Source organism: Plectropomus leopardus, chromosome 14, assembly GCF_026936395.1.
Source record: "Plectropomus leopardus strain MGB_pleo_1.0 chromosome 14, ASM2693639v1, whole genome shotgun sequence".
NCBI classification, from domain to species: Eukaryota; Metazoa; Chordata; class Actinopteri; order Perciformes; family Serranidae; genus Plectropomus; species Plectropomus leopardus.
In genome coordinates, this window is record NC_142189.1 from 6,552,737 (window position 1) to 6,565,949 (window position 13,213).

The 13,213-nt window shown below is 40.0% G+C and overlaps 1 protein-coding gene and 1 long non-coding RNA gene across 2 annotated transcripts in view; one reads left to right on the top strand and one right to left on the bottom strand.

Moving 5' to 3' along the window:
- The window catches only part of LOC148187409 (uncharacterized), a 100,265-nt gene that overhangs the window by 42,850 nt on the left and 44,202 nt on the right, over positions 1-13,213 (top strand). The window contains exons 2-3 of the long non-coding RNA XR_015778639.1: positions 5,870-5,977; positions 10,900-11,034. This is a non-coding gene — a long non-coding RNA (uncharacterized LOC148187409). The remainder of the gene's footprint in view (positions 1-5,869; positions 5,978-10,899; positions 11,035-13,213) is intronic.
- On the bottom strand, positions 5,050-11,388 carry slc2a1c (solute carrier family 2 member 1c). Its single transcript, XM_042501016.2, has 10 exons — positions 11,374-11,388; positions 10,920-11,018; positions 9,249-9,409; positions 8,924-9,164; positions 8,206-8,368; positions 7,778-7,962; positions 7,358-7,459; positions 6,970-7,071; positions 6,463-6,666; positions 5,050-5,491 (listed from the first exon to the last, which is right to left on the bottom strand). The coding sequence occupies exons 1-10, from the start codon at positions 11,386-11,388 to the stop codon at positions 5,312-5,314; spliced, it is 1,452 nt and encodes a 483-aa protein (XP_042356950.2). The 3' UTR covers positions 5,050-5,311.

Below are 13,213 nucleotides of genomic sequence, written 5' to 3' on the forward strand. Positions count from 1 at the left end.
TTGCCGCTTCTTGTGAAGACGATTAGTTTCATTGTTTTTCCTGGCAGCTGTCTGTACCAGTACATCTGGGAATAGCTGCCACCCTTCGTGTGGCTGCAGTTCATTGTTGCACCTTCACCCTGTTTCTCCCACAGTATGTCCGTCTGGGTGACATCACTTCCATCAGTAAGACCTGTGTGAAAAACAGTAAATGTGACACAGAGTGAGCATTTGAACTTGAAGACATCTGAACATTTACAGCAATTCTAAACTTTTGTTTATTATCCCACTTATTGATGCATAAGTCAGTAAGGTAGTGTGCTGATGTTTTTGCAGTTTACCTTTTATCCAGAAGAGAAAAAATAACAAGCTAACAAGACCATGTTTGATGATGTCCATGTTTGCAAAGTATGAGTCGAACAAATAACTGTCAGCGTAGTTACAGAAATGAAGAGTTGGCAAGTGGGAGTGTCATATAATGTGTGACATGTGATCAAACTGTAATAGGAGAATTTGTGGTACTCGAGGTCCCCCTACAGCACAGCAGATAAACAGACTCACTGATAAATGTGCCAACAGTGCACTGAGGTTTTTGTTCAGCAGCTGAATGTGTCTGTATCACTGTGTTTGCTCACAGCACAGAAATACAAGCCTTTATCTTTTGGCTCCAGATTCTTCACTGTGAATGTCCCACTCTCAACATCAGGCTTGGTGGCTGCAAATTTCTCTTTGCTAAATTTTCCAAAATCATGATCTTCATTGCTGCTTCTTGTGAAGACGATCTGTTTCATTGTTTCTCTTGGCAGCTGTCTGTACCAGTACATGTAGATATAGTTAGCATCCTTCGTGTGGCTGCAGCTCATTGTTGCATCTTCACCCTGTTTCCCCCACAGTATGTCCGTCTGGGTGACATCACTTCCATCAGTAAAACCTATGTTGAAAAACCATAAACATTTAACTTGCACACAGCAGAACACTGACAGTGATTTTTAACTTTTGATCATTTTTTCCTCTTGTAGAAGTTCAAGTCAGTAGTGTCGTGTGCTGATTTAGTTTTTTACCTTTCATCCAGGACAGAAACAGTAACAAGCTGGTGAGACCATGTTTGATGATGTCCATGTTTAGAAAAGTTAAGAGTGAAACACAAAACTGTCAGTGCAGTTACAGAAAGATATGAAGAATTGCAGGTGGGAGTGTCGTATATTATGTGCCGTGCGATCCAAGTGTAACTGGGAGTGTATGTGGTACTTGGGGTCCCCCTACAGTCCATTAGGTAAGTGGGTTTAAAAACGGTGGTGCTTTAAGTTTACTGGAGTTTTTGTTCAGCTGTTGAATGTGTCTGTATCACTGTGTTGACTCACAGCACAGAAATACAAGCCTTTATCTTCTGACTCCAGATACTTCACTGTGAATGTCTCACTCTCTGTCAGGCTTGGTGGCTGCAAATTTCTCTGCTGAAATTTCCAAAGTGAAACCCTTTTCTGGTGGATGATGTGTTCACCATTTGTTCCTTTGTTTCTCGGGCAGCTGTCTGTACCAGTGAATCAGGTAACAGGTAGCTATGTGGCTGCACTTCATGGTTGCACTGTCACCCTGTTTTTCCAGCAGTATTTTGGTCACTTCCATCGATAAAACCTACGTTGAAAACCATAAGCATTTAAAAAAGTGAGCATTTAAATTGCAAACAGCACAATATTTACGGTAGTTTTTATCTCTTGATTATTGTTCCTCTTATAGACGTTTAAGTCAGTGCTGCAGTGTGCAGATTTTTTTGTGTTTTACCTTTTATCCAGAGCAAAATCAGTAACAAGCTGATGAGAACATGTTTGATAATGTCCATGTTTCGAAAAGTCAGAGTGAAACGCGTAACTGTCAGTGTAGGTACAGAGATGAAGAGTTGTAGGTGGGAGTGTCAAATGTTGTTTGGCTTGTGATCAAAGTGTATCAGGGAGAATTTGTGGGACTTGAGGTCCCCCTTGACTACATGAGATTAGTGCACTGAGTTTTTGTTCAGCTGTTGAATGTGTCTGTATCACTGTGTTGACTCACAGCACAGAAATACAAGCCTTTATCTTCTGACTCCAGATTCTTCACTGTGAATGTCCCTCTCTCAGCGTCAGGCTTTGTGGCTGCAAATTTTTCTTTGCTGAATTTTCCAAAATCATGATCTTCATTGCCGCTTCTTGTGAAGACGATTAGTTTCATTGTTTTTCCTGGCAGCTGTCTGTACCAGTACATCTGGGAATAGCTGCCACCCTTCGTGTGGCTGCAGTTGATTGTTGCATCTTCACCCTGTTTCTCCCACAGTATGTCCGTCTGGGTGACATCACTTCCATCAGTAAGACCTGTGTGAAAAACAGTAAATGTGACACAGAGTGAGCATTTGAACTTGAAGACATCTGAACATTTACAGCAATTCTAAACTTTTGTTTATTATCCCACTTATTGATGCATAAGTCAGTAAGGTAGTGTGCTGATGTTTTTGCAGTTTACCTTTTATCCAGAAGAGAAAAAATAACAAGCTAACAAGACCATGTTTGATGATGTCCATGTTTGTAAAGTATGAGTCGAACAAATAACTGTCAGCGTAGTTACAGAGATGAAGAGTTGGCAAGTGGGAGTGTCGTATAATGTGTGACATGTGATCAAACTGTAATAGGAGAATTTGTGGTACTCGAGGTCCCCCTACAGCACAGCAGATAAACAGACTCACTGATAAATGTGCCAACAGTGCACTGAGGTTTTTGTTCAGCAGCTGAATGTGTCTGTATCACTGTGTTCACTCACAGCACAGAAATACAAGCCTTTATCTTTTGGCTCCAGATTCTTCACTGTGAATGTCCCACTCTCAGCGTCAGGCTTAGTGGCTGCAAATTTCTCGTTGCTAAATTTTCCAAAATCATGATCTTTAACAGCAGGTGTTGTGAACACGATTAGTTTCATTGTTTGTCCTGGCAGCTGTCTGTACCAGTACATCTGGTAATAGGTAGCACCCTTCGTGTGGCTGCAGTTGATTGTTGCATCTTCACCCTGTTTCTCCCACAGTATGTCCGTCTGGGTGACATCACTTCCATCAGTAAGACCTGTGTTGAAAAACCATAAACATTTAACTTGCACACAGCAGAACACTGACAGTGATTTTTAACTTTTGATCATTTTTCCTCTTGTAGAAGTTCAAGTCAGTAGTGTCGTGTGCTGATTTAGTTTTTTACCTTTCATCCAGGACAGAAACAGTAACAAGCTGGTGAGACCATGTTTGATGATGTCCATGTTTAGAAAAGTTAAGAGTGAAACACAAAACTGTCAGTGCAGTTACAGAAAGATATGAAGAATTGCAGGTGGGAGTGTCGTATATTATGTGGTGTGCGATCCAAGTGTAACTGGGAGTGTATGTGGTACTTGGGGTCCCCCTACAGTCCATTAGATAAATGGTTTTTAAAACGGTGGTGCTGACAGTTTACTGGAGTTTTAGTTCAGCAGCTGAATGTGTCTGTATCACTGTGTTCACTCACAGCACAGAAATACAAGCCTTTATCTTCTGACTCCAGATTATTTACTTTGATTAGACCTGCATTTATAACTCTCAAAAATTTCTCTTGGCTGAAACCACCAAAGTCATGGTGTTTGTTGCCAAATCTTGTGAGCACTATTAGTTGTATTGTGTCACTAGACATTAAACATTAGTTGAATTGGGCAATTCAGATGCATTTTTTTCAAATGTAGCAATATTTAGAGATGACATTAACATAAACAATGTCCATGACAAATGTATTATTTGTATTATTTTATTATTTGTATTAAAGTATTATTACTAATTTTCAACAGAATCTAACTGTTGAAACTACGGCCAAACATGCCTCCAAAATATACCTGCTGTTATTCAGAATTGTGCTGTAGTTTGATTCATTTAATAACAATTATACATTTTCGTCCAGAAGGTGGCATTGTTTTCATACTTTTGCATAGAGAGTGAGCGAGACAGAGACAGAGACAGACCGAGACAAACGGAGAGAAAGAGAGAGCGATATCTTTGAATTCAGACAGATGTAACTCTTGTTCTGCTGTCTGACTTAAGTGCATTTTGCCTGTTTTCGTCATATTTAACTTTTCTTCCTCACTGTCAATTTTAAGAAAATTGTTCAAAACAAAAAATGGGCAAATAATGACCACATGTCAAAACTGAGCTCAGACTGCATGTCATGAGTTATTCGATGCTGACTTTGAACGAACTAGTACAGTAATTTACATGTAAATTTAATTCTGCCCCCCGGTGTTTTAAAACCCAAACTCGTCCTCTGAAGTCCAGGCTCCTCTCACGCTGCGGTTTCTGAGAGTCACAGTAGATCACATTGAATGAAATATTTATTCACACAGCTGCGGTTGGTTTTCACAGACGTCTTACAAGTGCACACAGTTCAGAGATATGTGAGATTTCACAGACCAATAAAAAAACTGGAAGACTGCTGCTGTGTCTGAGCAGCAGGAGACCCAAATTCAAGGACAGATAGTTTGATGGTGGGATCAGAAACAGCTGTTTGCTTCAGCTGCTGATCAACATATACTGTATGTTGAAATGCACAACTAATATTTAATTCAGATAAATATCATCAATTGTACACACACTGTGGCATTTGAAATCTTTAAATCTGATGAGACCCCCAAATTAAAACATTTATAACACCTGAAAGATGATTCTATTTTATGAAAAGTCACTGAAAATCTTGCCCCACATGACTTTACAGTATGTTTATTTACACAAGTCACAGTAACATCAAGTGGTAGTGACGCAGATCTCCAAAAATACTTCAGCTGAACCCAATTAAACAAATTCATCGCAGTGCGTCAAATTCCTCTGATAGCAAATCCAATTTTAATCCTCAGTGTTGACTTTTTTTCACATTTTTACTTTTTGTAATCATCTTCAGTCTGTCCCTTGAAAGGCTTCGTCTCTTTACAAAATAACATTACAATTGTTACAAATGCCTCAAAACATACAGTATAAATATCAACTATTTTACACTTCCACTTGTTGGTGGATGTCGGCTTCTTCAAGAGACACACAGTCTGCACGTTGACTCACTGGTGAAACAGCACTTTGTCCTTTGGCATGAACATCAGGACCATTAAAAGGTCAGTTCAGTTAAGCTGAATATAATGTTGGTTTTGAAAATGTAATATCATAATAACTCCTTGCATTAATGGGTTTTTATCATCGGCAGTTGCTAAGTATTTGTCATATTTGGAGTACTTGGTTAAATGTGGAGGTAAATTGGATGAACTGACACTTGAACAGTTTGGTTATAACCAGATTCAGTAGGTGTTGAAAGTTCGGTCAGGTGAAAGTGTTGAATCCGGCCTTGTTGTGCAGAGGGATGCCCTCCGCTCCTCTGAACTCCTCTGCAATATCATCGAATGTGCGACCTTTTGTCTCTGGGAGGCGAATCCAGGTGAAGGTGAAGGCGACCAGAGCCACAGTCATGAAGAGGAGGTAGACGTACGCACCGCAGATTTTCTGTGTGTGAGAGAGACAGACAGGAGTATTATTTTCATCTGGGTTCTTGCTCTGTATTTAACTACTTGCTTGTCATTATACGTTTCTGCAAACTATGCACATGTGATATTGGCACTTCATTATGTGGCTGATAGATTGAAACTTTACATTACGACTATGCTGTAGTTAATGTGTTTGGTTTAGGCACAAAAAGTACTTTTAAGCCATGACATGAAATGATCATGTCATGGCTTAAAAAAGCTGGTTTTAGGGGAACTATTTCTGCTGGAAAAATAGCGACAGGTTGCTCAAAGAAACAACGATTAGGTGCTAAAACTGTGCTGGAAACAAAGCGGTGACTTGCTTAAAAACCACCAGTTGTTGTTTGTTTGTCTCCAGCAGTGGTCTGCAGCTCGGCAGCCGTCTCTCCGAAGTGTCACACATTCCACCGTTCCCACCGCCGCCCAGACGACAACGTTAACTCTACGTCACCACCATGTTGATCTGGTACGTACGACTGGGCTACTATTTAATCAAGAATAGTCCTTTAAGATCAAAACCTTACACAATATGAACAACACACCCACATACGTTCACAAAAAGACGAAGAAAAACACAAAAGGCATTAAAACAGATTTACACAAGAAAGGCGAAAAATAAAAAGGTTGTTTGATTTTGTTTCCTGGTCACAGTTTCAGGTTGGCTGCAATCTCTGCAGCACTAAAGCGGACAGATTTTTCCCTGGTTAACTGTTAATTTAATTACTATTATTTCAGCCTGATGTTAAAGGAGTTAGCAATAGATTTATACATATTCAACATTACAGATTTATGTCAGTTTGACAGTATACAGTGCAGGTTTGTATATAACAGATTAAACAGATTTATAGCCTGTGTTTAATAGTCGTGTCTCTGAGGTGTAAGAGAACTTGCAAAAGCAAGCAAGAAATCCAGCTCTAAAGTACAGCATCGAGGCCAGCAGTGTAAACCCACCAGTAAAGGAGGAAAGACCAGTGCCAGAACAAACTTCCCTCCCCAATTGAGCATGCTGGTAAATGCCATGGCGATGGGTCTGCCAGGCTGGTCGAACAGCTCAGCAGCGATGAACCATGAGATTGGGCCGGGGCCCAACTCGTAGGCTGAAATTAGGCAGAAAACCAGCAGGACTTGGAGGCTCCGCAGCTCTGGGACCAGGTGCTGCAGGAGAACAGACAAGTTTCTCATTGAAGGGTGGATGTAGGGGAGTCATTTTCAGTTTAGGGTTCATTTATTATCAACAATCAAATGAAATGTCCTCTCATGTTTTCAAAAATGCATTTAAAAAGCAGGATTCTGTCTTGTTTAAACAATGGGAGACTTCAGTTAAAAATCATTCTACAAGATGTACTATGGTTTCTTTCAGTGGAGGCCAGCTTTCTCAAACATTACATATCTTGTGTGCTTGAAGTTCAGTTTAACTGTTTTGCAAAACGATATAAGAAATGCCCAAAACGATCTCACCAGGACAGAGTCGACTATGGTCATGAGCAGGTTGCACACTGCTATGGAGATGAAACCAGTCAGCAGCAGTCTCCTCCTTCCTGCCCTCTCCATCAGGAAGAACTAGACAGGAAAAAAACAACCGATGGTGACTGTGATCACATATTTGTCCATTTTTTTAATAAAAAATGCCACATTATACTGTTGCATAGCACTTTGAATTAAAATACAAGATTTTTGGTGCAGTTTGTGGCAAAATCTGTAAATTTTTTGACACATCTCGTATTTTCAGAGGATTTAGGGCCGTTTTAGATGGCCCTTACTGAGTAGCTGACGTTATAATGTGAATCATATTGTTGCCCAAATAGGAAGCTGAAATGTGCTGTTTACCATTATATTTTATACTCACAGCCACCAGAGTGAAGGTCACATTGACGGCTCCGACGCCCAGAGTCAGATATTTGGCCTGATCGAACTTGGCCTGAAACATTCTGGTGGAATAATTAATGATCTGGAAGAAAAGAGCAGTCGTTTCTTTTAGCTTAATGTGTTACTGGGACATCTTTTTAGGAACAGGAGTAATGTGCTGACACACTGCCCCAGAATAGGAGTAGAGTGGTGCTACGCCTGAATAATTTATTGAATAAATACAAAAACGCTGCAAGTGAAATATTCATCAGACAGTGAGCAAGCCATGAAGAAAAGAAAACAACCTTCGGTTTGTGAAAAAAAAATTCATAAAAAGGTGGTGTCATTAGTCAAAAATACATTTCAGAAGCCTTCAAATTCATGTCAAAGTGATTATTTTTTGCGTTTTCACAACACCGACCGCATTGAATCCAGACAGCTGGCTCCCCAAGTTGATGATGAGGACGATGATAATCGGCTGCTTGTATCTGCGCTTTTTAAAGAACTCATGGATGGTGACGCCGGTCTGAGTGTGGGCCGCCTCTTCCTTCATCTCTTCCAGCTCAGCAAACACCTTCCCTGAGTTGCCTCTCAGCCTCAGCAGCGCTGCACGGTTAAAAACAAATTTTAAGAAACTGTCGAGGTATATTCACAGAGCAGAGATACTCGAGTGCATTAAAAGCATTTCCATGTTTCTGATTCCTGGAAGTCAGCCATGAAAGCCGATGATAAACATTGTTGAGATCGTCTCTCTGTGTGATGGGTAACTGCAGGACTGTCGGATATCTCTTTTTCTATATGTAACTCCATCATATTGACTAAAATGAAGTACTGAGAAGTGGAACTCACCGGCCTCTGCTTTGCTCTCCTCTCCGCGGTTGATGAGCAGGTAGCGAGGACTCTCAGGACAGAAAGGCAGGACCAGGTACTGCGCCAGGGCCGGGATGATGGACAAGGACAGCATCATGGCCCAGTCATGCTCAGTACCCATCACTGTTTCCAGACCAGCTACCTGCAGCCAACAAATACAGGAACCACGTTTGCCAGGTTTACTTCGTGTCCAAATGTTAATTAATGTTCAGCCATTTGGTCCAAATCAAATCAGTTAAATGCTGGAAGTTCTTGCACTTTACCGGGTAAGATGATTTGGTTAGACTGAACTGTAAATCAAAGCAGGACTTGGCGAGACTTAACAGATATTCGTGTCCAAAAATATATATAAAACTATAAAAAATAAACTATGACACAATAAGGCATCACCACAAATTTGTCTTAGATTATTGGAGCTGGTACAACACGATGTAGAAGGTTGTGAAACTCATTTTAACACCAAAAGAAAACTAAATTTTTATTCACACTAATATGAGGTTTAATTCTCATCTCAAAAAAATACAAAAAGCACAAACTAGATAAGAAAAGAATGAAACAATCATTAATGAAAAACACATTTTGAGAAATGTAAGTTTAAACGTAAGCACTGCCAAGTGTAGACTCTCAAGTATGTAAAACTAAACTTCCAAAAAAAGCTTTGTCTGCCACACCCTGAAAGTTTTCCATCAGTCCTCACCATTCCCACCAGTATTCCCGAGGCGAAGGACACCTGGTTGAGTGTGGCGAAGGCCCCTCTCAGGTTAGTGGGGGACACTTCCTGTATGTAGAGCGGATTCAGACTCATCACCAGGCCGCAGAAAAGTCCGAACACCAAGCGTCCCAGGATGAGAACTTCAAACGATTTGCTGGCTTTGGAGGCGGACATGAGACAGGCTCCCACCACAGAGAGACAGTTTACTATGAGGATGGAGTTACGTCTGCAGAGGAAGATGAGAAAAATTATGAGACAAAAATGTGATGAACATTATTTGAAAAAAAAAAAAAATCTGTCCCTTTTTTACCTTCCATAAGAATCTGCCAGGTATTTGACTCCCAGCGATCCCAGCAAAGCTCCAAAGTCTTTAATGCTGACAGAGAGCGACCACAGCAGAGTCAGGCTGTGATCTGGCATCGACTGGTTGTGCCTGGCTCTCCAGGTGTGGTTGAAAAACTCCTCAATGATCTAAACAGTTAACAAAACAAAGGACGATCAACATCAGGGAACACGCAGTAGAAATTCAAACCGTGAGTGTGATCTAATCACTGACGGTCGAAAAACAGCTGCAGTAAATCCATTTGACCAATCAATCACTTTTACTTTTACTGCCGGTATTGCAGGAACTGATCCGGCAAAATCTTTTGTGGTGTTGTGAGTTGTGTAAATGTAGAAGATCTGCCTCACTTGCAAACATGTAGTGCAGTGTACCTGTGAAATAGCAAAAGCCTGGCAGACATGGAGCGCAGCCAGAGACTTTCAGGGGATTGAAAGTTTATTCAGAGTTTTATTGAGGCTGTGAGATATTTGTTTGACGGTCAGTCATCCCAGCATCCCCCTCTGAATGGTATAATACGTTGTCTTATACTGAGTATCAGTTAGGACTTGCTTGTCCATTGTGTATACAGTATTTATTTTTTTTTATTGAAGGCATTTTTCATATAGAAAATACAGAAGCGAGAATACAAATAACAAAAAAACAAAGACAATCAAACACAGTGACCCTCCCACCCCTCACCTGCATCCCTGGCATGGTAGAAATAAATACTTAAATAAATTAATTTTTCCCATGGTTACAACCAAAAAAAGAAATAAAATTCAATCAAGTGAAGCATGAGGTCCCAAGTGTTGATAACATGTATATCACAAATGTTAGTTAGACAGAATAATAAGGGAGGGGGGAGTTTTGTACTGACTCACTAGTTTAATGGATGAAATGATGGTAATAAAGCCAGGAAAGAAGCCCATATTTTCTTATATTTTTCTGGATTCCTCCTCACATTAAACAAAAAATTATGAGGTTTCTATAGGATGTTAATTTATTTAAACATTTTCTCTGCGATGAAGGAAGCTCTGATCCAATTCTGTATTCTCTTTTTACCAGCTGTGCCTGCGAGTATTTTTATTTTTGTTTTCAGTTCTGCATGACACTTTTGTTAAAAGACTTTTACTTTGTAATGAGGGCTTTCACTCTTTAGACCTGGGCCGGGATGCGAGTACACTTGACCACAATGTCCAGTTTTTTTGCTAAGTGTGGATGTTGTGTACCATACCATACATGGGACATTGATACATGTCCAGGGGCTTTTGTAAAGGCGGTCTAAAGTACAGTCCATGTGTGCTTGAGAGCATTTCGCATCGAGCATGAAAACCAACTTTGCCAAACCACAGAAGTGGACTGCTATTCAACGTGTGTAGCAATCAGCGAGTACATGTCACTGATTATGATTATTAAGTCGTACTTGGGTATGAATCAGTCAAAATATGAAAAACACCCTAAAGTAGCTTGTGGACTTTCTGTAAATCCTTGTAGAATGGAAAATATTTGTTTTTCTTTGTTGAGTGAGCTATCCTTGGACTTTTTTTGACGAATCTTACCTCAAGATGCTATCAAAAACTGTGAAGCTGAACTTTTTGTATCTGTGCAAACCAACTTAATGCCATATGTCCCCCCTCAGCTCCCGTCTGTCCTGCTCACCTTGGCCGGAGCGTTGACGTTGCCCGTGTGGTAGCCGATCTGCAGGGAGCCGAGCACCGCTGCCAGGATGGAGGTCAGGAGTGTGGCTGTCAGATGGCTCTGTAACAGTGTCGAGGTCAGTGACAATTATTTCGCTATCTTGTAACTTTTCTTAAATGCAAACTGGTTAGAATTTTTCAAATAACACTGAAATACTTTGAGTGGTTCTCTGTTACATCAAACTCATTTACTTTTTGATACTTAATTTAATAATCTAAATGAAAAAAAAGTTCTGAGCTCCACACAGTTCACAAAAAATAAACAACCCTATGACTATTTGTAAAGGTCAGGGATGGCAGGAGCCACAGTATTTTCACACATTGACAAGATGTACAGAATTTTAATTACCACAAGTGAGTGTTAGTGCTCCTCTGTCTGTTCATCTGTGGGGAAAAAAAGACCAAAACAAACAAACCTCTTGAGACGCCATTTGTGTGGGCGAGACGGGGTGTCACTCCCTCAAGATTTTGGTGCATTTATCTTCCTCTGACTTCCTCTGCTGTGAAAAACTCAAATTATGCAAAATATTTACATGCACTAATTACTGTCACAATACAGCAAGGCTACTAGTTTCACACACATAATTTAATGTTTTATAGACATTTGATTAAAACAAGTATATTCTTTTAGTTGTAATTTTTAACATTAGCAACAAGCAACATTAAATTTGAACAGAAATGTACTGTCGTCTTTAAAACAGGAAAAGATGTCAAGAAGTGCTGTGTACATACAAAACTAATCAGTAAAATGATATACTTGCAACAAACACTTCATTCAATTCAATGAAAAGGCAGCTTACCTTTGCTGTGGAGTAAAGCAGACAGCTCGTCTTGTCCGAAACATAAATTAAAAAAGAAAAGAAATCCAGTTAGGTGTCCCTCCAAATTGAATAACTGTTCTTAAAAAAAACCCTGTAACCTTTAGAGTCTGACATAAAAAAAATCCTTATGAATGAAAAATATGATCAAACAGGAACATTTTTCCCTCCCTGAGCACCAAGTTTCCTCAGTCCATGTGCTAATTGGACATCATGCTATAGCATGTTAATATATAATAACACCTTTACCGACTGTTACCGACTTACAGAATATACAGCGTGCAGAAAAGAGTGAATCTACATCTGCTTTAACATCTATATCTGCATCTACGTCAAGTTCTCACCACTGCTCCCGAGTGTTGAACGTCGATCCCGTCTTCATCCCTGAGGTTCAGATATGACTAAATTTCCTGAAAGAACACACCAGTACTGGACACACACACACGCACACACACACACACACACACACACACACACACACACACACACACACACACACACACACGCGTGCTTTTGACCACTTAGTCCAGTGATGAGGTCGCACTGAGCTGGTGAATTTTGGGCCGGCCTGTCAGAATGGCGGCTGCAGGCCTCCTCTGGTTCTCATGGAGCAGCTGATCTACGTCCTGAGCTTTCACTGACCAGGATCAGTTCATCAGCCGCAGCCAAACCTTAAATTAACTTTGTCGGAAGCAACATAACTGTTCTCGGGTCAGGGCTAAAAGGAAACTCGTTTCTGTTAAGTGCACTGTGTCGGCATTTTGGCAATAACTCAGCCACGTGCTTTAGCTGTGGGTGTGTTTGTGTGGCGCAGTCGGTAACTTTGTCTTCTAATGATCATTAAAATTCACGAGTGTCTTTCTAGGAACTTAGAAAAAAAAAGATTTCATATTTAATTATGTCTTTAATATACCCTACTAATCTTGAAATTGTTTTAACCACGTTAAACTTTATATAATTTTCCAAACCCATGCGAGAGCAGGAGACCCTGTCAGCTGACAATGAAATGTACAGAGCTGAAAAAAAGGCAAAAGTGTTACGATCAAATTAATCAGTTAAATTAGTGTAAATATGTCGGTTTCTCCCATTATTTTTGATAGTATCTCAAAGAGTAGTTCTGCTCCATAATTAAACACAATTAATGGCTTACATGTTAATAAATGTAATGAATTTCTCTTCATGGTAATACGTTGTTATAAATGAGTCTACTGAACATCTGTGTTCTTGTGTTTGGGAGTAGGAAATGAAAATAGTTGCTGTCTAATGAAAAAAAAAAAAACCTCATCTTTATCCAGTTAGACGTCTAAGCAGGGGAAGAGCCTACGTGCTACATAATGAAATGAGAAATTAAATCATAACTACAGAGATCAATGTCAACAGCAGCATACCGAATTGCACAGATTATCTGACTGAGATACCGCGAGGTGCTCTCAAGCAT